General features: G+C 41.5%; 1 protein-coding gene across 1 annotated transcript; it reads right to left on the bottom strand.

Moving 5' to 3' along the window:
* Positions 1–4,053: 4,053 nt before the first annotated feature.
* On the bottom strand, positions 4,054–17,967 carry LOC111670638 (leucine-rich repeat-containing protein 38-like). The gene is made up of 2 exons (XM_023427437.2): positions 17,151–17,967; positions 4,054–4,519 (listed from the first exon to the last, which is right to left on the bottom strand). The coding sequence occupies exons 1-2, from the start codon at positions 17,776–17,778 to the stop codon at positions 4,272–4,274; spliced, it is 876 nt and encodes a 291-aa protein (XP_023283205.1). The 5' UTR covers positions 17,779–17,967; the 3' UTR covers positions 4,054–4,271.
* Between the last annotated feature and the right edge of the window lie 6,214 nt (positions 17,968–24,181).

Here is a 24,181-nt window from a genome sequence, read left to right as displayed (position 1 = left end):
AATGCAGGTTCTTCAATACCACATCTACTCTCTACTTTTAAGTCATTCAATTTGCTATTGGGATACAAAATTAATTGGACTAAGTCAGCGCTGAAACTCAAGGTATATACAGCCAGATTGTGAAAGCACTTGAACACTGGTCCAATTTGGATTGTTAAAGTGAAAATAATTCAAGTAATAATAAAACTATAGGTGTCATGTATATACTGTTAATAAAGATGGTCATTGCTTCTGTGATATCATCCACAGTTTTGAAATTCAGAGTGGGCTGCACTGCCGTCAGCATCTTGGCAGTGCCTGACTCCGCCTAACTCCCAGCTAATCCAAAAATTGGTAAAGAGGGTGGTGGTGGTGTGTGTGTGTGTGTGTGTGTGTGGGTGTGGGTGTGTGTATGGGTGGGGGGATGGAGCCGAGACTTTGGTGCATGCCAGAACGTGGAAAGCATATCCAAGTGGGTACCTGTCACTCAAAACAGCCTTGCCTTCAATCATGCAAAACTTTAAGCCTAAATGAAAATTTAATGGGTGAGTTATATACAAATGTACCCTCCATACAGTTGCCACAAAGGGGTAAATTAGCTATAGAGAGATAGAGATAGAGAGAGAGAAAGAGGGAGTGAGAGAGAGAGAGTGCTCAGTGCATCATGGGAGTACCCCCAAACGTGGATCAAGAGTAGGATTTTTAAGTAGAAGTTTAATTACTGCAAACTTAAAAGCCTGTGGTGTGTTATGTACCAACAGCTTCAAGGTTGTTAATAAAGATAAATTGATCAGATCTAATATAGAAGTAATGATTAGGAAAAGCATCCCTGAACAGCCTCGTTGGAACAGGGTCTAGAAGACAAGATCATGATTTAGATGAAGAAACTGTTGAAATAAGCTCAGAGAGATCTACAGGAGAGAAGCAGTCTAAATATAAGCCAGTTACTGTAGTGGACAGTACATCTGAGTCAGTTGTGTTCTGTAATAGTTACAATTGTATTTGTAAAGAAGCTCATAGTCATTACTACTGAGAGTTAAAGGAATAGACAGCTCAGAGCTGTGACTGTCAGCCTGGCTACGGTGCTGACCAGAAACCTGGGCTTGTTCTTGTTTTCTTCTGTTAACAATGAATGATAGGAAGCTATGGCTTTACGGAGGCTTTTTTGTATATCTTTCCAAGCTTTTGGAAATTCTTCCAGATTAGTGGAACGCAACTTCTTTTATATCTTTCTTGAAGTCTGCTTTTGAGCACAAGTTTGCAAATTGTACCACAGCCTCCTCTGACTCACTACCTTTTCAGAGAGGCAACAGTGTTAAGTGTTGTACACAGTAAGGCTGCAGAAGTATCAACAAGCTCAACTTGTGTGGTAGTAAAAGTTGATATAGCTGTTCTCCATTGTATTGGCACGTCAGTGGAATAAATGACAATAGAATTCTTTCTTTAAAATTGGTTACAGTATTATCAGATTGACACCTGCTGTAATCCATTATTAAGTGTTATTAAAAAATGGTCAGACAGCAGAGAGATTTGGGTAAATATTATTCAGTGTTCAATGAACAAGATTGAGGGTGTGATTAAAACCAAATTGAAACCCAATTTAGATTACATTATAGGGATATGACTCAATGATGGCAACAAAAAGCATGCAAATAAGAAGTAAAACATAAATTAATCAAAAGGCAAGTGCTATAAAACAGTGGTTCTCAAAGTGGGGTCTGGGGACCCCCAGGGGTCCTTCGGGGGGTTCCTGGGGTTCCCCAGCAAGAAAGGGGAATCATTTATTTTCACTATAATTCCTCCCATAAGTAACACAATGACAAAATCTTATCAAACAGGAGTCTGTGGTCTACTTTGTGTCAGTTTAGGGGTTCTTGAACAGTTTGAGAACCCCTGCTATGAAATAAGCACTGTTATTAATATGCTATATAGAGAGAAACACTAATCAAAGATTAAGTCAAAATATTTATTTTATTTGAAAAAATCTGAAGGAATTCAAATAATTTTCTAAAAATCAAATATGGCCATAACAGTGATATTCCCTTCAGCTGAATTTACAAAATATTAATTCTAAAATATTGGATTTGACTTAAAGGGATCCTAACAAGTTGAGGGTCAGTGGAGGAAGAACACTGACCTAGAAATAACAAACCAACCAGAACCTTAAAACCTGGAACACAATCAAGGTATCAATTAACTCCATCCTCCAAGACACCAAATATAAGAAATCCAGCCCATATTTGGGCAATATGCTTGTTTTCCTCAAGTATGCACCCAGATCCACAGCCCGATCCGGCCCATATACAGCATGATTGTCAGATGTTTCTACACCTGGACCAATTCTGACAAACAGCTGTCAGCCATACTGGAGGATAACAGCCAGAATATGCCCAGATGTGGAAGTACATGGGCCAGACTACTTTTACAGCAGTTAACATAGTAAATTCTGGCCATAAAGACTCATGTGGTCATTATCAATACTAAGATACGCTGTGGCATTCAAACCATGATTGATTGGCATTAAGCCGTGCCAAGAAAAGATTCCTCACGCAGTTACATCTCCACCCGTCTGGACTGTTGACACAAGGATGGACACATGGATTCATGCTGCTGATGGCAGATCGTTACCCTACCATCTGCTCTCTCAGCAGAAATCCATATTCATCATGTTTTTCTAGTCTTTGTCTGTTCAGTGTTGGTGAGCATGTGCCCACTGGAGGAAAAGGCTCCTGGAACCTGATGTAGTCCCGTAATGTTGTAGTCCAGTCAAGGTTCAACGTGTCGTGCAGCCTGAGATGCTTGTCTGCTCACCACAGTTGTAGAGTGGTTATCTGAGTTACTGTAGCCTGTCAACTCCAACCAGTCTGGCCATTCTCCACTTACCTCTCTTAGAAGGTTAGGTCCAAATCAGCTGCTGTCAGCTGTATTGTAAGTATTATTGCTTCAGTGCATTACAGCAGGACTCTGGACCAATCAAAAATCTGCAATATCATTGTTACTTGGGAATTATCACTTTAAGAAGTTGAATCCAAGAGTATCTCCTGCCACCTGTAATCCAGTACTGCAATGGATTCTCCAAGAATGGCAGCAGTGTTCTGATGAGACCCTTAAGGAAAGTGCAATTTATCCTGCTAATGTAAGAAGTTAACAATTTCAAGTTTTGAATATATTTTTAGATGGAAATGAAGCATTGGTTTCAGTACTGGAGGAAAATATAAATACGAAATAAAAATTGTCTTATAAATGAGTGTACAAATATTTCAGAGAGCTACTGTTCAGATTGTGACAACTGTTCTTTCAACAACCAAGAAGCTGTTGAGCAAGGCACTTCTCCACCAGCTGTACCAGCTGAACTTGTGAAAACCTGAGGACCCAACCCAAACCAGGTCTAGCACACTGCAATCTAGATAGGATCTAACTAAAAACCATCATTTTTACAATTACTTTACAATTTTTTATTATTCCTTTCCAATTAAAGCACTGCTGTTTTGACTTGACTTTGCAAGGGTCTGCAAACAGGGATCGACCGCGGTAGTGCAATCTAATTTTTATTGCAGTCACTTCCACACAGTTATGATAAAAGTGTATGAAATTGCATTTAGATGTTGGATATATAATATAGTGTACCAAGAGTCAATGTTGGGTGTGAGTAATTGCTTGTTTTATCCTGTGTAGTGTATTATAGTGGAATAGTAGTGTTTAGCATAGTTAGTTAGGATAGTAGAGTTTTCTTGTTGGTTGTTGGTTCAGTCATGTGAAAGATATGATTTTTCAGGGTCCAACATGTAGTCTGCAATGTCATGGCAAGATTTTATAAAGTTAAGATTATAAGATCTTGGCATAAATCAGAGTTCCTAGTTTGATTTAGTCATATATTGTAATTCCAGACCCGTGAAGACCTCTCAGAACAAGGCCAACAGTAAAGCACTATGTGTGTTTTACTGGTCAGCTCCCACTGTAATTTGTATTTCCCCTGCAGTGCTTGCTGATCATTCTCTATAGTCCCAATATGCACCCTTTTGTCTCTTCATCTTACAATCTCTTTACCAATCTCAGTCTTAATGACTGTTTTCAAAAATGGCATAATTGTTGTACTACAGCTCTCCTGTATCTAACAGACACTGACCAGTGTCTCTGCCGTCAGTGCAGTATGCAGTCCAAGAAATTCCTACAATTCCACCACTGATGTCTTCCTGCTGGCATGTTTTGTCGAGCTTTCTCTGGGATACAGCTTGAGTTTTGTATGAAACACTTGCATTTTATGTTATCCAGTTCTCCTTTCCTTCCCCCCATCAGTCATTCCCTTCTTCCTCATCTCCTTTACTGCCTTTGCTGAGGCGCTGGAAGCAGTGGACTGTTGAAGCGAGGAAAAAGCTGGCCATGATGGCTGCCACTGAGACAGAGATGCCAGAAAAGATGACGATTAGATAGTCTGTTAGGGTCAGGTTACCACGGCACTCCCGGAAACTGTCCTCAGAGAGTAAACTGAGGGGAACACGACGTCCATCCAGAGGCAGTGAACAGTCTATTCCCTCCAAACCTGGGAAGAAAGAAGACAACAAGTGAACCAGCTGGTAGACAACCAAGACACTGGGCTTTCCTGCCTGTGTCAACATTACAACTCATTTACAACGTGGGTATTCAGACCAAATTGAGCATTGCATTAAAAAAACACAAGAGATGGGATGTCCTTGCCCAGTGGAGGTCCTTCCTTTCCCCATGCCTTTGTCCTATCTCTTGTTGGAGACTCATCAATTTGCTTTCTAAATTGTTTCTTTGCTTTTTCTCTTATCTTTTTCTTATATGAATGAAAGGCTATTATCTCCCCTCTAATAACTGCTTAAGCACCCTCCCAAATTATTAAAGGGGAGACCTCTCTATTATCATTAATCTTAATATATTGTTTTAATATCATTGTTATTTTGTTTTTGAATTCAGTGTCATTTAAAAGAGAGTTAGTTGTTTAGCCTCCATATTGATGCACTGTTTTCTATTGCCAATGTCAGCTCATTGCTCACAGCTCAATGTCAGACCATTACAGTATGGTCTGATATATCTATTTTGCCAATATAGCATTGTTTTACATGTGATCGTGTAAAGCGTTCTCTCCTAATACACTTTTGCAGTGAAGTCTTGGTCAAAGTACAGTCTATTTTCCTGGAGCATCATTTCTTTTTTTCCCCCATTCACTCTTCAACACCTGGTGTCGTCTGTCCCAGCTCAGGAAATTCAGGCCGGTCCTCTATTACCTGCATTGGAGTGGAACGGTGTGCTTGGGTTATCTTAAGCTGGTTTTACTCTATTCCCAGTTTGGCCAGTAGAAATCCTTTGATAAAATTAATCACGTCCTCTCCATCATCTCCTTCTTTAACATTAAATATCCACATTGAATTTTGTTGGGGTTTGCTCTCTGAATAATCCTTCTTTCTCTGCGTCTTTCTGGTTTCTGGTAGTATTGTCTCTCTGTTTTCACACACACTGAGTCTCTCCTCTGCGTCATCCACTTGTTCCTGGATATTCCTCAGCTCTTGTTTCAGTTTCTTTAACGTCCCGGCTCAAATCTGTAAGGGCTTCTTTCTCGTCAGTCCGAAATAGTTTGAAGTCTTTCCTGAAGTTTTCCAGTTTATCGGTGATGTCTTCAGTGAATCATTGAAGTATTTGTTCCATAGTTCCATAGTGTCTCCTTCCGGCTTTTCTTTCTTTTAACTGACTCCTTCCCACTTAATTTGAAGATTGTGTGATGGTTCCAGAGCGGTAACTCATAACGTTTTGCAGCTAGTCTTTTAACAATATTGATATCATTTTTTTAACCAATTTTTAACATTTAGTCTAACCGAGGGTCATCGGGAGCTTTTGTCTCACGCTGTCATTAACTTTGTGCTTCCAGTGGAAGTCGCCTGTACTGTTCTGCTAACCTGTAAACTCACCTTTCAGTTTTCCCACCCATCCACATGCCAGTCTGTACATTCTTATTAAAGTACCTTCACTATAGCATCCAGTCTTCCTGTGTCTGCCTTTGGGTTCTTTCCCCTGAGTTCCTGTCTTTGTAACAACTACAAACCAAATGTTGATCTGACACTCCTCTGCTCTGACAAAATAAACACTGCTTAAAATGCAGTTTTTCTCCATTGTTTAGATGTATTGTTAAAAAAACAGGTTTTGAGAATAGTTGATAGTGTAGTGAATTACCTTTTAATTTTTTTGCTGCCACCAGCAGCAAGGTTCAACAAGTTTGTGAGGGTCAATCCTAGATACATGAATCAATGCCATGAACCCATTTAAATCTGAGTTGCCAACAGTTTGCAACAAAATTATCAAGTAACAAAGCAATATCAGAATGTGCAAACAAAAAGTCTTTCAACATAAATCAGTATATTTCAAACCCCACACTCAACAAAGACAAGGTCCTTTGCAGACCAAATAAACAACTCCAACATAAGGAGTCCAGAGTCTACACAAAATCACTTTCAAGGATTCATCAATAACCAACAAAAATTAAGTCAGTTCTGGTTCTTAAATTTACCCTGAGTAAACCCTCTTCCCAAACAATCTCTAGTGACGTGTTCAGTACAGTTAATTTCTTTTCCCCATGTGTAACTTTGGACAGGGTGGGACTGGAATCGCAATAACAATAGGTCATTTTTTATGTCTGCAGTTCTAATATGAATGAACATCATTTTCTTTATTTGGAACATAACACTAGTCTTTCTGTTGTCGTTTTATTCTTTTTTATCCTCTCCTCAAAAATAAAAATTTAGGGGAGAACTCAAACAAACAACAAACATCAGCAAAATTGTAAATTGGCCAATTAAACTTAACATTTAAAGTTTTGCTTTTGAGTTTGTTCAACTTTCATTCATTCTCATTTCTGTAAACCTTAAGTTGCGGTAACTTGAAATTTCACATTGTAACGACTTTAAATTCTCATAAATCTGCACATAATACCCACTTTATTTCAATAAAGTGAATTTAATAACAACAACAAGGACCAGTAACTTCCCATCAAATGTATAAATAATTACAGATGCAACATCTACATTCAAAACTTTTTATTTTATTTTATCTCTACTTGTTTCAAATTCCTTCCAACAAGGCCAAGTAAATGGGAACTAATGAGATAGATAGATAGATAGATAGATAGATAGATAGATAGATAGATAGATAGATAGATAGATAGATAGATAGATAGATAGATAGATATCTGCACCAAATTGAAATACAAGTGCATAAGTATGATACACAACTGTCAATCTAACAAAACTGTTAACAAGGCTACTGACAGCCAGAACTTTCAGTCTCAAAATGATCAGGAAATGCTTTATGTATCAGAATACTACTGAGTGGTATGTGTCACACACATACCACTGAGTATGTGTGTGACAATTGGAAAATCCAATAAAGTGCAAGATAAATGTAAGGAAGCATTCAGCCACATCTGAACTTGAGAGATGGGTAGGGACGAGGAGTTTGAGGTATGTAAGTGCTGACAGTGAGTAGCAGAGAGTCCATAGCAAACATGGTATGGGCTGGACACAAGGAGAGTTTTATAGGGCACAATTTGAGTGGGAAAAGGAGAATATATGAATTAAGTAAGTAAACTAATGAAGTTAGACAAGTTGGGGTGACAGACTGAGAGAAAGGAGAGAGAATTACAAGAAAACAAGATATAGGAAAATGGAGAAATTGGGAAAAAAAAGGAGAGAAACGAGGGTGAGACAAGAGATGTGGAGAGAGAACTAGAAAAAAAGAAGAGAGAAAAAGGGGATGGGTAGAGGTAGTTCCATCTCAGGCAACTGAGATTCATATCATTCTATAAGGAGCAACAGAAACTGTCCCAGACCCAACATCATCATCTACCTCGCTGGATTCACGGAAGTAGTTTGTTTTTAAGGGATCATCTGACCCCTGCAAAGAGATCTGTTCCAAGTTCCATGAAAACCCTCTGAGTGATTTCAAACATGTAGCTCAGATCTTTTGGGTACTGCAAGTGTAAAGCGTAGATTAGCCCAATTTGGTAAGCAAAAGCTTTTGGTGGGTCAGGGAGATCCTTAAGGATGATTTACTTACCATTCTGCCTCACTTCAATGGAGCAGGCACACTTTTGAAGACACCAGCACCTTTCCTCCCACTGGGTATGCAACCAATGGATGATGGTTGTTGAGAGTCTCAGAGGCTGGAATATCTCAGCGTCTGTATAGATGCTCTCCACAAACACCTAAAGTGTTCCATGTACCAAGATGTGAGCTTTTTGCCAACAAAGGCCTTTTTCAGGATTAACTACGTTGATCACTATTTTATAGAATTCTGGCAGTCTACTGGAGTGTCCAGCTGACAGAATCATACCCTCTGCATATCGGGTCCCATGCAAATAAACACAATTTCAAGATGTGGATACTTTCTCTCAATCACTGTGAGCAAGGCAGCATTCAAAGAAGATGGTTTGATGTCAGTTACTTTCTAATAATTGTATGTATTGCATGTTTAGACACATGTAACAGACATTGCATATGAAAAAAAGGGATGCTGGTCTGTGCTCAAGTATTTCAGAATCCACATTCTCTACACAATTAGCTTCACCTTTTTCTGTGCAATTGAATCTGAGAAACTTGTGAATTAAAATTCAGCTTCAGCTCCATTATTACATGGTTGGTCTGTGTCATTAGACTGACAATCACTAATTACCCTGATTGATGTCAGAAAATCTCTCCACTTATGGTTTTTATGTTTCTGTGATACATGACCAGTATGTTGTTAAGGCGATTATTTTCAAAAATGCACCCTAAGAAGGAGAGTGTCGAAGGAGATGATGCGCTCCTCAAAGGGTGGTGAGGTGTCCCTAAAAAAGCCTTTTGAAGCTGTCAGGACTGGACAAAATAACCTCACACTGATGGTTTCAAACCCAAATTTGTCCCCAAAACCACAGCAAGACATGTATACATACATGTACATGCCCTAACAGAAGTTGATCTGCAATAAAGATATACCACTATATCCCAATTTAGACGATAGCTCGTAAGATCGAACTTTTACTACCTATTTTACCTCTTGTGTGTGCGTGGTGTTTGGTACTTATTAAATGTAACCTTCAAACAGCCCTTTGAAATTGTCAGGACTGGCCAAAATGACCTCACAATAATGGTTTTTCACCAAAATTGTCTTCACAATTATAGAAAGAAATGCACAAAGAACTGATTGATTTATCTTAGAGTTGCTCTCATACCTGAGTTAAAAGGCTAAGAATTAATGAGTCTAATTAGCCAATCAGAACCAGCTTTGCCCATTTCTGCCCAGTAACACATGCTGAGACACTACTTGCCAATGGTGACTGTGGCCACCAGGGGAAGCAGGGAAACACGCACACACAATCACATCTGTCTCCCTAGGCAGACAGCAGCTTTTAAGATAAAACTTGGGGCGTCGAGTAGCTCAGTTGGATGAGCATCGGCCCCATGTGTAGAGGCTACAGTCCTCACTGCAGATGGCCCCGGTTTGAGTCCCACATCGGACAAGCCCTTAGCTGCATGTCATTCCCCCTCTCTCTGCCTCCCCATTTCCTGTCTCTCTCTACTGCACTGTCAATAAAGGCACAAAAAGCCCGAAAAAATAAATTAAAAAAAAAAAAAAAGATGAAACTTGTGTTCGTAAATGGGATATCGGACGGAAAACTACAAGTCGTATTGAACAGATCACCTCATTCATTGAAGTACAGTACTTCAATGAATATGAATAATACAAATTTGATGCCAAAATGATGATTTTTTTATAAGCTGAATATCAAAAGTAGAGATGGTCTGTCAATACATGTGTGTACATATATGTGTACAAAAATAGGTAATTAACAAAACTGTCCTCAAAATCATAGAAAGACATGACAACACACATACACAGTACTGATCTGCCTTATACATCAGGGTGTGAGAAAATATCGATACACTAAAATATCGCGATATTTCATGACGTGATACTATATCGATATTTTGAAGCGCTTTATCGATATTTTATCAATAGTTTACATTGTGACAGTGATTTTGTGATGGTGGTTTTGTGTTTTATTTAAGCCTCCGACCACTAGTTGTGCAGCAGCCACTCAGTCATTTGACTCTCCCCCTCCTTCCACGCCTCTAACTAGACGAAGAGATCTCGCAAGCATACAGGCTTCGGGCGCAGAAAAGATTAAAATATTGCATTCTACAAGTTAACATTTATGCAGGTTGAACAGGTGTATTGATAAAGTTTTTGCTTTTTACTTGCACAGATTTTATTGCACTTACTTACAGTAACTAAGAGGGGAGTTCACATCAACTCAGGTAATCTTCAGGTGAATTGTTTCACGTCACTGCTCTGCCGTGACGCCCATGTGTGCAGCGCTGATACACACACACAGCAGGGGCAGAGAGATTCTGCAGACTAGGTGCAGAGTTGGGGAAAAATATGCATTTTTTAAAAAATTAATCTGCAGAAATCTTCTCCTCTCAAAAACAAACAGACCTGATTAAAACGGTAAAAACAGTTTCACGTTAGGAACCTGTGTTTCTCTGACAGCACCGTAGCTTGCCACCAGCTAAAGCACAAACAAGTTTTGAACTGTTCTGAATCTGATTGCATAAAGAAGAAACTGCATTTGTTTATGCATATAACATTGTGTGTTCTTTAAACTATGAGAGTTTTTCTAAAAGTAGACTATTTTGGAAAAAAAAAAAATCGCAATATATTGGCTTGCTTGTATTATCCCAATACATCACAATATATCGTATAGTGACTGTAGGGACACAGACAAAGGCAAGATGGCCGATTCAAAATCTTCGCTGTGACCACATGGCCTGAGCAAGGAAGACTACACAAGATGGCAGTAAACAAAGAAACCACTCAAAACAGCCACTGAGACCACCTGGTGTGTGGGGGAGGGAAGGTGTGAGTTTCTTTGTTAGCCCAGCTCATGTAATCTAAAGGTACCAGGTTAGAGCATGCAGGTTCTAGAACTGAGACGTACTACAGGTATATGTGAACATGCAGGTCTTCAATTAACTGTTTGACTTACCACAACCTAAGAAAACATTACAACAACAAAACATTAACCAATATGTACATTAACAAAGGTTAAGAGTTATGCTGCTTAGCTGTGCTGTGATAAGTGAGGTTAGGCCATTTTACCCGGTCCTTGGAACAAAACAAAGAGGTCCTTTCCAGTGTTGTTGAAGAGTCCAGTGAGTTGGGTGGCTTCCTGGTGGAGTGAAGTCCTGTCTGGCTGTGTGGTCTCTGTGTTGGAGAGGAGGTTGGCTGGTTTGCTCTTTGTTCTTCTTACTATTCCACGCTAACTCTGCTGTGGCTCCTGTTGCTTGGGAAATCAGCTGGCAGACTTTGTGTCGTAGCCGCTGGCACTGAAGTTAACTTGTTCACTCTGTGTTGAAAAGCAAAATGAGGGAGAGTGTTACAGTCTGCTGTGAGCAGGTCTGCAGGAAAGCTGTTGAGCCAGGTAGCCTTGTGCTGACCTGGTGCTGGGAGCCTGGTTGCTCCTCAAAGAGCCGGAAGGGGAAAAGGAGCTGCTGCTCCTGAGCAGGCCAAGGACAGAAGAGAGAAAACAGAGAAGGAGATCTGGTTTTGTCTGGTGACATCCTGGGGGGTCACATGTCACACACTGACCAACACGGACTGGTCAGTGAGGTCCCTGGGGGAGGGTCGTCCCCCAGTGTGAACAGTGAGGAACTGTGGGGAAGTGAGTTCTATTGTCTGTAAACCAAAGAAACATGTGTTCTCCACCACCTTGAATGTACTGAGTCCCAACACTGATGTGAGGCTTCGCAAGTGATGCTCTATGTCCTCCTGTGGCCAGATGAGTCAGCAAGGCAAGAGTTTTTAAAGCAATTCTCTTGTGTTGGTGATGCAACCAAAATGTCATCCACATACTGTACTAACGCAGATGGACCAGGCAAGACCAATTTAGACAAATGTGCTTGTATTGCGGCTGCGTAAACTGTTGGACTGGCAACATATCCCATGCTCCACCTTGTAAATCCCTATTGACAATTACAATATGTGAATGCAAATAAGTCCTGTATTCTATCAAAAAAAAGGAATCAGTTTTCCTGCTACCTTTAAATTAAATTTTGGTAATTGTATAGGTGTATCAGAAACATGCACTTGCATTGCATTACTTATGAACTGAAACTGTCTATGTCCATCTGTGGGTCTCCCTATGGGTCATGTCCTGCATTCCACATGAAGGAAGCAGGTCTGTGTCCAGCCTGTACTGGGGCTTGCAATGGAGGGGATGAAGTAATATAATCCTGAACTGGATTTTCTCTCTCTCCCTCTCCTTGTCTTTCTATCTGCTGATCTAGGATTCTCTGTTCACAATCTTTAGACCAGTAACCAAACCTCTGACAATAATTACACATATCTGCAGGATGTGTCTGTCCCCTCCAATATGGCATATTACCATATCCACATCCTCTTTGAATTGGATGTCCAAAACCAGGTCTATACTCTGACATATCCCATTGCTGTTGATCATATCCACGACCGTGGCCTCACATCACTCTCTGTTTCACTTTTATTACTTCCAACCCCATAAAGGGGTGCATCACTAAAGTCTCTAGTAGATGTAGATAAACCAACAAACAACAATATAACAATAAAACCCAGACATGTATGGATCCTTGGCCTCCTGCTCACCCCAAAAGTCAGTAGTTTACCTAAGGTTGACATTCTTCTCATCCTAAAACCAATGTTGCACACATGCAAAACAAATACCACCTTAGAGTACTAATTTGGATTTAGGTCAGAGGAACATGAGGGCAAGTCAGTGGCATCAACGCCTTCGTCATCCAGGAACAGCCTACACACTGTGGGCCAGGCATTGTCCTGCACCAGGAGGAACCCAGGGCACTTTGCACCAGCGTGAGGTCTGATAATCACTCTGAGGATTTCATCCTGGTACTTAACAGCAGTCAGGGTACCGTTGGCTATAACATCTGATGTCTGTGCCATTCTCCAAGGATCTGCCTCTCCAAACCATTACTGACCCACTGCCAAACCGGTCATGCTGGATGATGTTACTGGCAGCACAACATTCACCATGGCATCTCCAGACTCTTTCACACCTGTCAAGTGTTGTCAGTGTGAACCTGCTCTCATCTGTGAGGAGAACGGGGTGCCAATGGCTGATCTGCCAATTCTGGTGTTCTCTGGCAAATGGCAATCAAGCTGCATGGTGCTGGGCTGTGAGCACAGGTCCCACTAGAGACGTCAGGCCCTCATGCCACCTTCATGGAGTCTGTTTCTGACAGTTTGGTCAGAAACATGTACACCAGTATCCTACTGGAGGTCATGTTGTAGGGCTCTGGCAGTGCTCCTCCTGTTCCTCCTTGCACAAAGGAGCAGGTACCGGTCCTGCTGCTGGGTTGATGCCCTTCTGTCCAGCTCTCCTCGTGTAACGGCCGGTCTCCTGGTATCTCCTCCATGCTCTTGAGACTGTGCTTGGAGACACAGCAAACCTTTTTGAGACCGCACGTATGGATGTGCCATCCTGGAGGAGCTGGACTACCTGTGCAATCTGATTGGGCTGCAGGTACCGCCTCATGCTACCAGTAGTGACAAGGACACTAGCAAAACACAAAACTAGAGAAGAATCTGTCAGGAAGGATCAGGAGAGAGCAACTGTCTGTGGCCACCACATGCAAAACCATTCCCTTTTTGGGGGTTGTCTTGCTTTTGCCTCTCCATTGCCCTTTCATTTGCACAAAAGCAGCTGAAAATGATTCACAATCACTTGTGCTTCCTAAATGGACAGATTGATATACCTGAAGTTTAACTTACTTGGTGTTATACTGTGATGATTAAGTGTTCCCTTAATTTTTTTTGGGCAGTGTAGATGCTCTTTATTTGGGTAGGGCATGTGGATTGGGGCAACAGTTTCCACAATATTAATACCACCTAAATTAATATCACTATATATATTACACTAAGTAACTAAGTTTAGCTTAATCTGAACCTACAGTCACCCAGTTAATTCATAGTGCCTTCTCCTTAGAGTAAAGTTCTCACACATTTCACTTTTATTTTGACGGTTTCATTTTACTTCCGGTATTTCCTTTTCATTTTTTTCAGTCACCTGCAGTATTTAATTCACAAGGAAAACCTGAATAATGGAAATTAAAACAAACCAAAAAAACAGCCAGCTTTTTACACCTTGTTCCACTTAATACTCAATGTTCATGGACAATGGAAAAAATGAAAAACGGCTCGTTTTTGGTTTAAAATGGAAAAAATGAAAATACGGTGGGTTTTCATTTTTAGTTTAAAACTTAAGTTTAAAACTGAGATGCAATGCAGTCAATTCATCTGAAATGAAGACATGAATTATTAGCTAATGTTGTGACCTAAAAGTGATTGATATCTTAAGTTAGTGCTATAGTGTTTCTGTTTTAGCCACTGAAATGTTAAAAAAAAAACATGCCGATCTTGTTTGAAGGATACTTGTCCAGACAAGTGTAACTAGCATCAGCTAATTCACCTTAAGCTATTTGAGTTTAAATGTTGTTGATGATGCATGCATATCCATTATCCAATATTCTAACTTAAATGAAATGTAGGTTAAAACTTACCTGTGTAGACTCCAGATGGAGGCAACACATCCAGACTGAGACTTCAAGTGACAAATGCCAACTCGGAGTGTTGACTTTCCCGCATTTCACAACAAAGACACAAAAGTTAAGAGAACTTTCGCTCCTTGCATTGAACTGCAGCTGAAAGATATAAGTAGCCTAAACTAAATGGTTTTGAAGCAAACAAATAGCTTGTTTGCTAACTCAAATTATTGCCTCAAATTTATATTGGAAACTATAACTGGAAACTGGAAAGACTTTTGCAATACTAATGCACAGAGACATCCAGGTTTAAGCATCAATACTGCAGGCCAGAATGTATATAATGTCATTAAATAACTATTTTAACATTAAAAAAAAAAAAAGACTCTTCACCAAAACATCACATTTTTATTTCATTTGTTAGAGTCTCTGCAAACCATTGTCGGTGAACATTGTTTTATTTAACCAAGAAATAGAAACCAAGTAATGTGTTTTTCTGTACCGATCCAATGTAACACCTCAGAAACAATTTTACAGAGAGGCACTTCCATTTTATCGTGATTACTCTGTAGCACTGCTGTACCCAGGAGTCAAAAGACATCATTGTCAAGTGTGTATATGTGTGTTTGTGTTTGTGTGAGTCACTGTAAGACCAGAAGGGGTTTTCCACATGAAAAGGGACTCAGTGACCACATCGCTTGGTGATATTCCAGTCACGTGGCACTACAACAGGCAGCCAGACTCATGCTCACACAGGCATGCAGGACACAGACAGACAGAAATACATCCCCTCACACATAGACATGTGCACATTGACTCAAAACACAAACATGGAGAAAAAAACACACAAAATGGAGTGCATAAAGATGTGTTTTCACAATCAAGGTGTACACATGCACAAACATGTGTTTTATAATATGTGCAAATGTTTGTGCACGCATGCATATTCTGCACATTGATACAACACAGACAGATGATTACATGACCAAAAACATCTGTGTTGCCATGTTGTGTTCCTGTAGACGTGTATGGTCATACACATGTCTACACAAAATGGCAACACAGAGACAGACACACATAGCTAGACACAGTATTCTGAATGTAGCCAGGACCATGGCTACAAACTCACTGCAAGACTGTGTCCTCCTAAGTCTTTGCTCAGACTCCCAGAACAAGTTCTTTCAATCACTCCTTAATTTTTATAGAACTTAGCATGTGTGTGTGTGTGTGTGTGTGTGTGTGTGTGTGTGTTTAGCTGTGCAGACGATGTTTGTGCTGTGAGGAAGAAGTCTAGACATGGGTACCTTCTGTCACAGCATCAGTAGTGCTGAATAAGGCATGTTACACTATGCAGGTTCCCTTGTAATTATCTAACTCATTCTTTTTTGAGCCAAGTGACAAATAATTGCCATTACAGATTATATTGATAGATGTAAATATACTGTTTTGTAGCATTCATACTCACGCTTAAATATACATACACATTGACAGTAAAGTAACTAAACATATTTACTGGACTATTGTGCTTATGTTCCGTTACTTTGCTTTTGTATTTACATTTTATGCTATACTTATACTCTAATATTGTAAATTTTGTCTACTACACTTACTTGACAGCTATATAAGATTACGATTTTGAAAAACTCAAATTAGCATGTAAAATATGATGTATCAAATATGACGAAAGGCATTTGAAATATTTAAATGTTTATCATTATCCAGCAGTCAGCAGAAAGATCAATGTGGACAATCACATCAATCGTGCCAAAAACCATCTTGACAAGGTTTCCAATGTGATTGATGTTCAAACTTCAGCTACTGCTTAAGGCTGTGAGATACAGCCCAACTCTTAAGTAAAAGCCAGTAAGTTAAAGTTATTTTATTGTTTGTCTATCTGTAAATAAATAAATAAATAGTGAATATAAGCAAAATATTATGATATTGTGCCTTGGTTGCACTCATACTTTACTTGTTGAATTGATTTGCAAAATCAGGTTGGGTACACACAGAGACTGTGAATATAATCATGTTTACCTGAGATGAAGTGTGATGAATGATAAGGTATAATTAACTGATGTCTAACTTTCATTTCATTTCTTAGTCCACAGAAAACAAGAGCACTGACTCTTTTTATTTTCAGTTTTTTGACTTGACCAGGAAGAATTAAATTTTTTGATATATGTGTACCGTACAGTGTGTTTATCTTCATCTAAATTAAATGTATGCCTGAGAAACACAATCACTGAGGTCAGACTGTTCACTCTACACACAACTACAACGCTGTTTAAATGCCTTCAGTATTGTGCAGTGTTCTGCCTGTCCCAATTTTAATAACACAAAAGGTAAACTAAATAATTGCCTTCTACTTCATTACCATTTTTCTATGAGATGTGCAACAGAGATAACAGTTTTGTGGACCTCTGAATAACAACAATAACAAGATTAGTTGTTTTCTTGATGTTTTTGTCAATTCACTGGATTTACTTTGTTCTAATTCCAACTGATTAACCAAATATTAAGGCTGAAGGTACCTCAGGCAAGTTCTGGCATGGGACAAGTCCATACTTTAAGCAGTGTATATCTTACCGGTTGGGAGCTTGTGGCGGTTCTCGGTCAGCCAAACAAATAGTCTGGCAAAGTTGCAGTTGCAGAGCCAGGGGTTTCCCTCCAGACGCAGCTTTCGAAGGGAGGGCAGGGGTTCCAGGACTTTGACATCCAGCGTTGTGAGGCCATTTCTCTCTAGTTCCAGCTCCCTTAAAGAAGTCAACCCTGTAAAAGCCCCCCTGCCTACCATGCTTAGGTAGGGGTTGTTCCCCAGTCGCAGTTTGATCAGACTCCTGGACTCCTCAAATGTCCCATAGGAGATTTCTGTCAGGTTGTTGCTCCCTAGGTCCAAGAAGACTAATCTAGAGGAGGTGCTCAGTGTCCCTGGCTCCAGCTGGGAGAGGGAGTTATTCCTCAAGTCCAGGTAGACCAGATCACTATACAGGAACAGGAAGTCAGACGGGATCCAGGGAATCCAGTTGTTGGAGAGCAGGAGACGTCGAACATCCAGAGGAATGGAGTCCGGGACTTTGGTGAGACCTTTGCTGGTGCAGTCCACAGTGTGATGGTCTGGACAAAAACAGCTGGATGGGCAGTTGTGGCCTCGTGTAAGCAAGGTGGAGGATATCAAGGCAAGGAAAGGCTGTAGCCAGTTAATACATGGTAACATTGTTGAGGGGCCGGCAGCATTAATCAGGAGACAGGGGGGTGAGGGGGTCGCGACAGGGGGTAAGAAGGGAGGTCAGAGAGACGGACGGATAGACAGATTGACATCACAGGATGGGAAAGGAAAGGGGAAACAATGTTGGTTCAGCGTGGACTTCCTTTCGCACTCCCTGCACTGCAAAGCAAGAACACCTCGAAAAGCCATCGAGTAGCGAGGGAGTGATGTACAGCAGGAAATCACATAACAAGCAGTCTGGATCAAATAGCAGGCTGCTGGCTTTGAGGGAAAAGCGGGGAGGAGCAAAAGAGAGCGTGCAAGAGAGCGGTGAGGAGGGGAAGAGGGGGGATGTGAAAGGGGAGAGGATTAACACAGAGGTAAAGAGAAGCAAATGAAGGGAGAGGCGGGGTTTATGGTATAAGCTCTGTGTTTGTGTGTGTCTATATGGTTTAGCTGGGATAACCCTCCATGTCTCATTAGTCAGCAACTGAGGTAAACTAATTATCCCTGTCATCAGTGGTATCCGCAGCGACAGTCCTTAGTGAGCGAGATCCCAGCGGTGTGTTTGAACTGTAAGTAGACAGCCCTGAAGTGAAGATGAGGATGTCATCACCATCTGTGACTCACATGTGACCTGTGACGTATGTACAGTCAACAGCAGTGTCACATGCAGAATCACCGCTGTTTCCCCCTTTCTCCCTCATCCTCTTCCAATCCTCAATTTCTTTTCCCCCTTTGCTTCACATGCTGACTGGGAATAGAGAACAGGTAGTTTCTCAGTCAGTCACCATGACAATGGCTCCAAAACATTTTCCAGGGGCAGGATGTGCTGACATGGAAGTCTGTCACTGTCACTCTGCCACTCCTCTCAGATTCACATATCACAGCAGTGGCAGATGATGCAATCCAGCCCTGTGAAATACTACTTTTATGAAGCTCAGAGTGATGATGTAAAATGCAAGCTGGAGTCAATCCAATGACAATGTGATTAATAGCCCGACTCAGGAACAGCACTGGGCTGTGGTGTGATTTTGGTGCAGTGGTCATAGTGGCAGGTCATATGGCACCCAGGCACAGAAAGATTCTTAACACAACAATTGCAAAAAAAAAAAAAAAAAAAATGCCCATAAAGTGATGAATGCATTTTTCTGACGTCTGCGGAAAGAAGAAGACATGTCATCCACATGTCAAGATGGGCAGCCAACTGCACTTGGATGAGGTTCGGTAAGTTTCTAGAAGCTCCTTCCTGTTGCTTCACAGCTTCAATTCAATTCAATTTTATTTGTATAGCGCCAAATCATAATATACATTATCTCACAGCACTTAACAGGGTAAGGTCAAGAGAAACCCAACAGTTCCAACGGAGAGCAGCTCTTGGCGACAGGGGGAGGAAAAACTCCCTTTGACAGGAAGAAACCTCCAACAGAACCAGGCTCAGGGTGGGGGGGGGTCTGCCTCGACCACCTGGGTTTGAAAGGAGAGTGGGTGGGTGGCTGGGTGGGGGCATGAACAGCAGTATATACTGTTGATTTTTAATTGTAACAGTGAAAATAATAAGTTATACTCAGAGGTAATGGTGTTATCAATAATAGTACAATAGCACAAAAGTAGTACAATATGAGTGCAGAGAGAGAGAGAGAGAGAGAGCTCAGTGCATCATGGGAATCCTGCAGCAGTCTAGGTCTATAGCAGCACAACTGAGGGATGGACTCATTTGAGCCAGCTATAACTAAAAGCCCCATCAAAGAGGACAGTTTTAAGCCTGATCTTAAATTTAGAGAGGAAGTCTGCCTCCTGGACCCAGAATGAGTCTGATAGCTGAAGGCTGCCTCCCATTCTAGTCTTAGAAACTCTAGGAACCACAAGTAGCGCTGCATTTTGAGAGCGGGTTATTCTATTAGGATAATAGGGGAAATATGAGCTCTTTAAGATATGAAGTGACCATTAATGGCTTTGTAGGTGAGGAGGAGGATTTTAAATTCTATTCTGAATTTTACCGGGAGCCAATGCAGAGAAGCCAACAAGGGAGAGATGTGATCTCTTTTCCTTTTTCCTCTCAGTTCCTGCACTGGAGCATTTTGAATCAGCTGGAGGTATTTCACTGAGTTATAATGGCAGTCGTCCAGTCTAGAGGTAACAAATGCATTGACTAGTTTGTCAGCATCCTTTTGAGACAGGATGTTTCTACTTTTCATAATGTTGTGCAGGTAGAAGAAGACTGTCCTAGAGACTTGTTTTACGTGTGAAGTAAAAGACATATCCTGGTCAAAAATGACCCCAGGGTTTCTGACCATAGCACTTGAGGCCAGAGTAAGTATATTATCAGATAGTGTGTCTCTACGGTCAGTGGCATTCCCACTTTTCCCATTAAAATCCCCAAGACTATAAATGCTCTTCCTGGCAGAAGTATCACACCAGACTGTCCCCATCACGCTTGTTGTTTCCGGTAACCAGACTGAAACGATACAGTTTTTTGTCCTCCCGTCCCCTTACGACCTCATTGTTCTTGGTCTCCCCTGGCTTAAAATTCACAATCCACACATAGACTGATCACGAGCCTCCATCAGCAGCTGGAGTCCTCACTGTCACTTATATTGTCTTCAGTCAGCTCACTCACTCCTGGTCATTCAAATCCATTCCACCTCCTGTGCCTCCCAATCTCTCCTATGTTACCCCGGTTTATCAGGACCTCTGGGAGGTTTATAGTAAGGCTAAAGCCTTACCCCCCCCACTCCCCTTATGACTGCTCCATTGACCTCCTTTCCCAGGGCTTCTTTACCCTCCAGCCATCTTTACAATCTGTCGCACCCTGAGAAGGAGGCGATAGAGGAGTACAAACGCAAATCCCTATCTGCCGGTCTCATTCGACCCTCATCATCCCCTGTTGGTGCCGGATTCTTTTTTGTCCAAAAGAAGGACAAATCTCTCCATCCATGCATTGATTATCATAGTCTTAATGACATAACAGTCAAGAATAAATATCCCCTTCCGCTCATGGACTCTGCTTTTGAACCCCTCCACAATGCCAAGATTTTCACAAAATTAGACCTCCGCAACGCTTACCACCTTGTCCTCATCCGTGAAGGTGATGAACGGAAAACCACCTTTAATACCCCCCCCCTCGGCCACTTTAAGTACCTCATCATGCCCTTTGGTTGTTCACCCCGACCCAGGTCCACCTAACTGTTTATTTGTCCCTGATTCTGCTTGTTCCCAGGTTCTTCAGTGGGGCCACTCTTCCAAGCTGGCTTGTCATCCTAGAGCCCACAGAACTCCGACTTTCATCTGTAGAAGGTTCTGGTGGCCCACCATCACTCAGGACACCCGATCCTTCATTTCCTCCTGTGCCGTGGCAAGACTTCACATCAGGCTCTGGCCAGGTTGCTACGCCCCCTTCTCATACCGGCCTGTCCATGGTCCCACATCGCCGTGAATTTTGTCACCAGCCTGCCACTGTCATAAGGTAACACTGTGATCCTTACCATTTTGGAACGGTTCTCAAAGTGTATGCATTTTCTCCCTCTGCCCAAGTTACCGCTGTGGCTCTGTTGGTGACGCATGTGTTCCGCATTCATGGGATCTCTGTGATCATTGTTTCAGACCGTTCTCCTCACAGGTATGGAAAGCATTCTGTCAGGCTTTGGGGGCGTCACCAAGTTTGTCATCCAGTTTCCATCCCCAGAACAATGGCCAGACAGAGAGAGCCAACCAAGATCTGGAGTCAGCCCTGTGCTGCATCATGGCCTGTCACCCTGCCTCCTGAAGCCTTCACCTGCCTTGGATCGAGTATGCCCACAACACCATGACCAACGCCTCCACGGGTATGTCCCAATTAGTGGCATTGGTGGGGTTCCAGCCCCCCTGTTCCCTCCCAGGAAGGTGAAGTGGATGTCCCCTGCGTCCAGGGGAGTATTTCCATTTTATGTTACTGTATACTTCCACCCCTACATTTCAGAGAGAAATACTTTTAACTCCACTACATTTATCTCACGGCTTTAGTTACAAGTTACCTGTAAGACAAAGATTTAACACTATGGAAAACATAGCAAGCTTTTTAAAATACAAAATTTCAAAAATTCAGATGCCTGGATTGTTAACAGCTCATGATCAGCAAACGATTTCCCCCTGTAAACTTCTCATATGGTTCTCATAAGTTAATTGAATGTTCAAATTATCCAATATCTCATCAAAAAAATCATAGACTGCGGACGGAAAAAGTCCAAAAACTGAAAACAGATTTGTGTATCTAAACTATATACATTGACAATCAGCTAATTCATTCAATTTCACAGAGAATGGATTTCTGTAAATTTGTAAGACACACACATACTTTCAGTATCTTGTTGTATCAATATCAGTATCAGTATGATGTTTTTCTGTACTGGTATGGGATGTGATCCAAAAAGCCATACAATTTCCCACATCTCTAGTAAGGTTAGCTGGGCCAGGCAGCCCAGTTCTGGATCATCAATTGCCATCTCCTCTTCTCCTTTTCATCACACAGAAAGCGGCAAAATGACAACTGAATCATTTTTTTGAACTCAGATCAGTTCAAACAACACAGGTCAGCACCAGGACCAAGCACAACATCCTACAAGCTGTATAGCACTGCCCCAAACTGCTACACCAGCTTTGGAGGATCTTGAAGGTCCTTTGGAGGAGAGGAAAACAGCAGTGGCGTATTGTAGAGGGAGTGTGAATCATAAAAGAGAAGGACTTTAGGAATATCAGCCATGTCATTGGTTAGCATTGGTTGGAAGGCAAGATTGTTTTCAGCATTCTAGCCAAGCAACCGGCTGATTTCTTCCTCAAGAATGGATACATAGACCCTTCAGTGTACCAGGCTGTCTAGAGCGTACAGTGGTCAGACAGCTGCTCAGAGAAGCCAAGAGAGCAGGGGTGACTTGGTTGTGCTGTGGTTAGCGCTGGCCAATGCATATGGCTTTATGCCCCACAAGCTGGTGCTGGAGACGTGAGAGAGGCACCATATTCCATTCACAGTAAAAGACCTCATCCTGGATTAATACAGTGATTTCAACCTGAGGGTCTCAGCAGGCCCAACAACTTCTGAGTTTGGCGGTGGGAATCATCACAGGCTGCACCATGTCTATAATCCTGTTTGCCCTGGTGATGAACATGTTGGTGAAATCAGCTGACCCAGGGTGCAGAGGCCCAAAGTCCAACTCAGGGATCCACCAACCAACAATTTGCGCATTCATGGATGACCTAACAGTGACCACTGAGTCAGTGCCAGGAGGCAGATGGATCCTGAATGGCCTCGAGAGGCTGATGGGATGGGCCAGGATAGAAATCAAGGTCTTTGGTTTTGAAGAGAGGTTTTATTTCTCTATCAAAGCATCTACTACAACAGTTTCAGGCATACAGCATCTACCAGAAAAGCTGCAAGGAGTTGGAGAGGTGCTTGAAAGAAGTCGACAAGACAGGCCTTCCAGGAAAATTCAAAGCATGGATCTATCAACATGGGATTCTGCCTAGGATCCTGTGACCACTGCTTCTTTATGAGTTTCCAATCTCCACCATTTCAGACCTGGAATGGAGAGTCTACCATTTCCTGAGAAGATGGCTAGGCTCCTCCTCAAATCCATTGAGGAGGACTTCTGGTCTTGTAAAGAAGGGAAGTGCTGCAACTTAGAGAGTCCACAGACCCGAAAGTTGCTGGGGCAGGGGTAGCAGTCAAGACTGGCAGGAAGTGGAGAGCAGATGTTGCAGTTGGGCACAGTAATGACTACGCCATGCAGTCCTGGTGGGAACAGTGGCTAGAGGAAGGGCAGGGCCAGGAACAGTCGCGTCCCCTCAGTATGAAAAGGCCCAGCAAAAAGACAACTGGTCCAGAGAGAAGTGAAAGCTACTATAGAGGAGAACCAGCAGAGCAATGGGAATGAGACATCAAGGCGCTTGGACCAAATGGAACAAGTTACGGAGAGAAAGATCTCATGAACTGACCTTAGACAAGCTCAAAAATTTTCAGATTTGGAATCTTATTTGTTTAATTTCAGATACATTTTGAACATACATGAATATATCTGTTAATTATAACCAGATCATACCACCATCAAAGGAGTTTAACACTACAATTTAAGAAATATAAGAAATTATAAAAAAATTATTTGGGACCCATTGAATTTCCCAGGGACCCACTAAAATCACCACCTGTGGGTCCCGGGGACTCACTACATTGAAAACCTATCAACATCACTGACTCTCGTCTGTAAGCTAATGTCTCCTGTTAACCACCAGAGGGACCCAAAGAGCTGTTGCCATTCAGGTAGATAGGATGTCAATAAACAGAGAGAAAGATTTTCAATGGAAGGTAAAAAGGAGAGTTTATTTTTCTTGTATTTGATAACGATTTAAACTATGTGGTGAGGTATAACTGTTTAAAATGAAT

This window comes from Seriola lalandi, unplaced genomic scaffold (assembly GCF_002814215.2).
Source record: "Seriola lalandi dorsalis isolate HSWRI2012SDOR001 ecotype SW California unplaced genomic scaffold, Sedor1 jcf7180002054861, whole genome shotgun sequence".
Taxonomy (NCBI): domain Eukaryota; kingdom Metazoa; phylum Chordata; class Actinopteri; order Carangiformes; family Carangidae; genus Seriola; species Seriola lalandi.
The sequence above is the reverse complement of the archived record's forward strand: the minus strand, read 5'-3'. Positions and strand labels throughout refer to the sequence as shown.

Excerpts from the sequence above, each read along its gene's own strand:
- LOC111670638 (XM_023427437.2), bottom strand. The coding sequence starts at position 17,778 with ATGTTACCATGTATTAACTGGCTACAGCCTTTCCTTGCCTTGATATCC. Across the intron at positions 4,520-17,150 it reads CCGCCACAAGCTCCCAACCG|GTTTGGAGGGAATAGACTGT; the intron begins GTAAGATATACA and ends CTTTCTTCCCAG.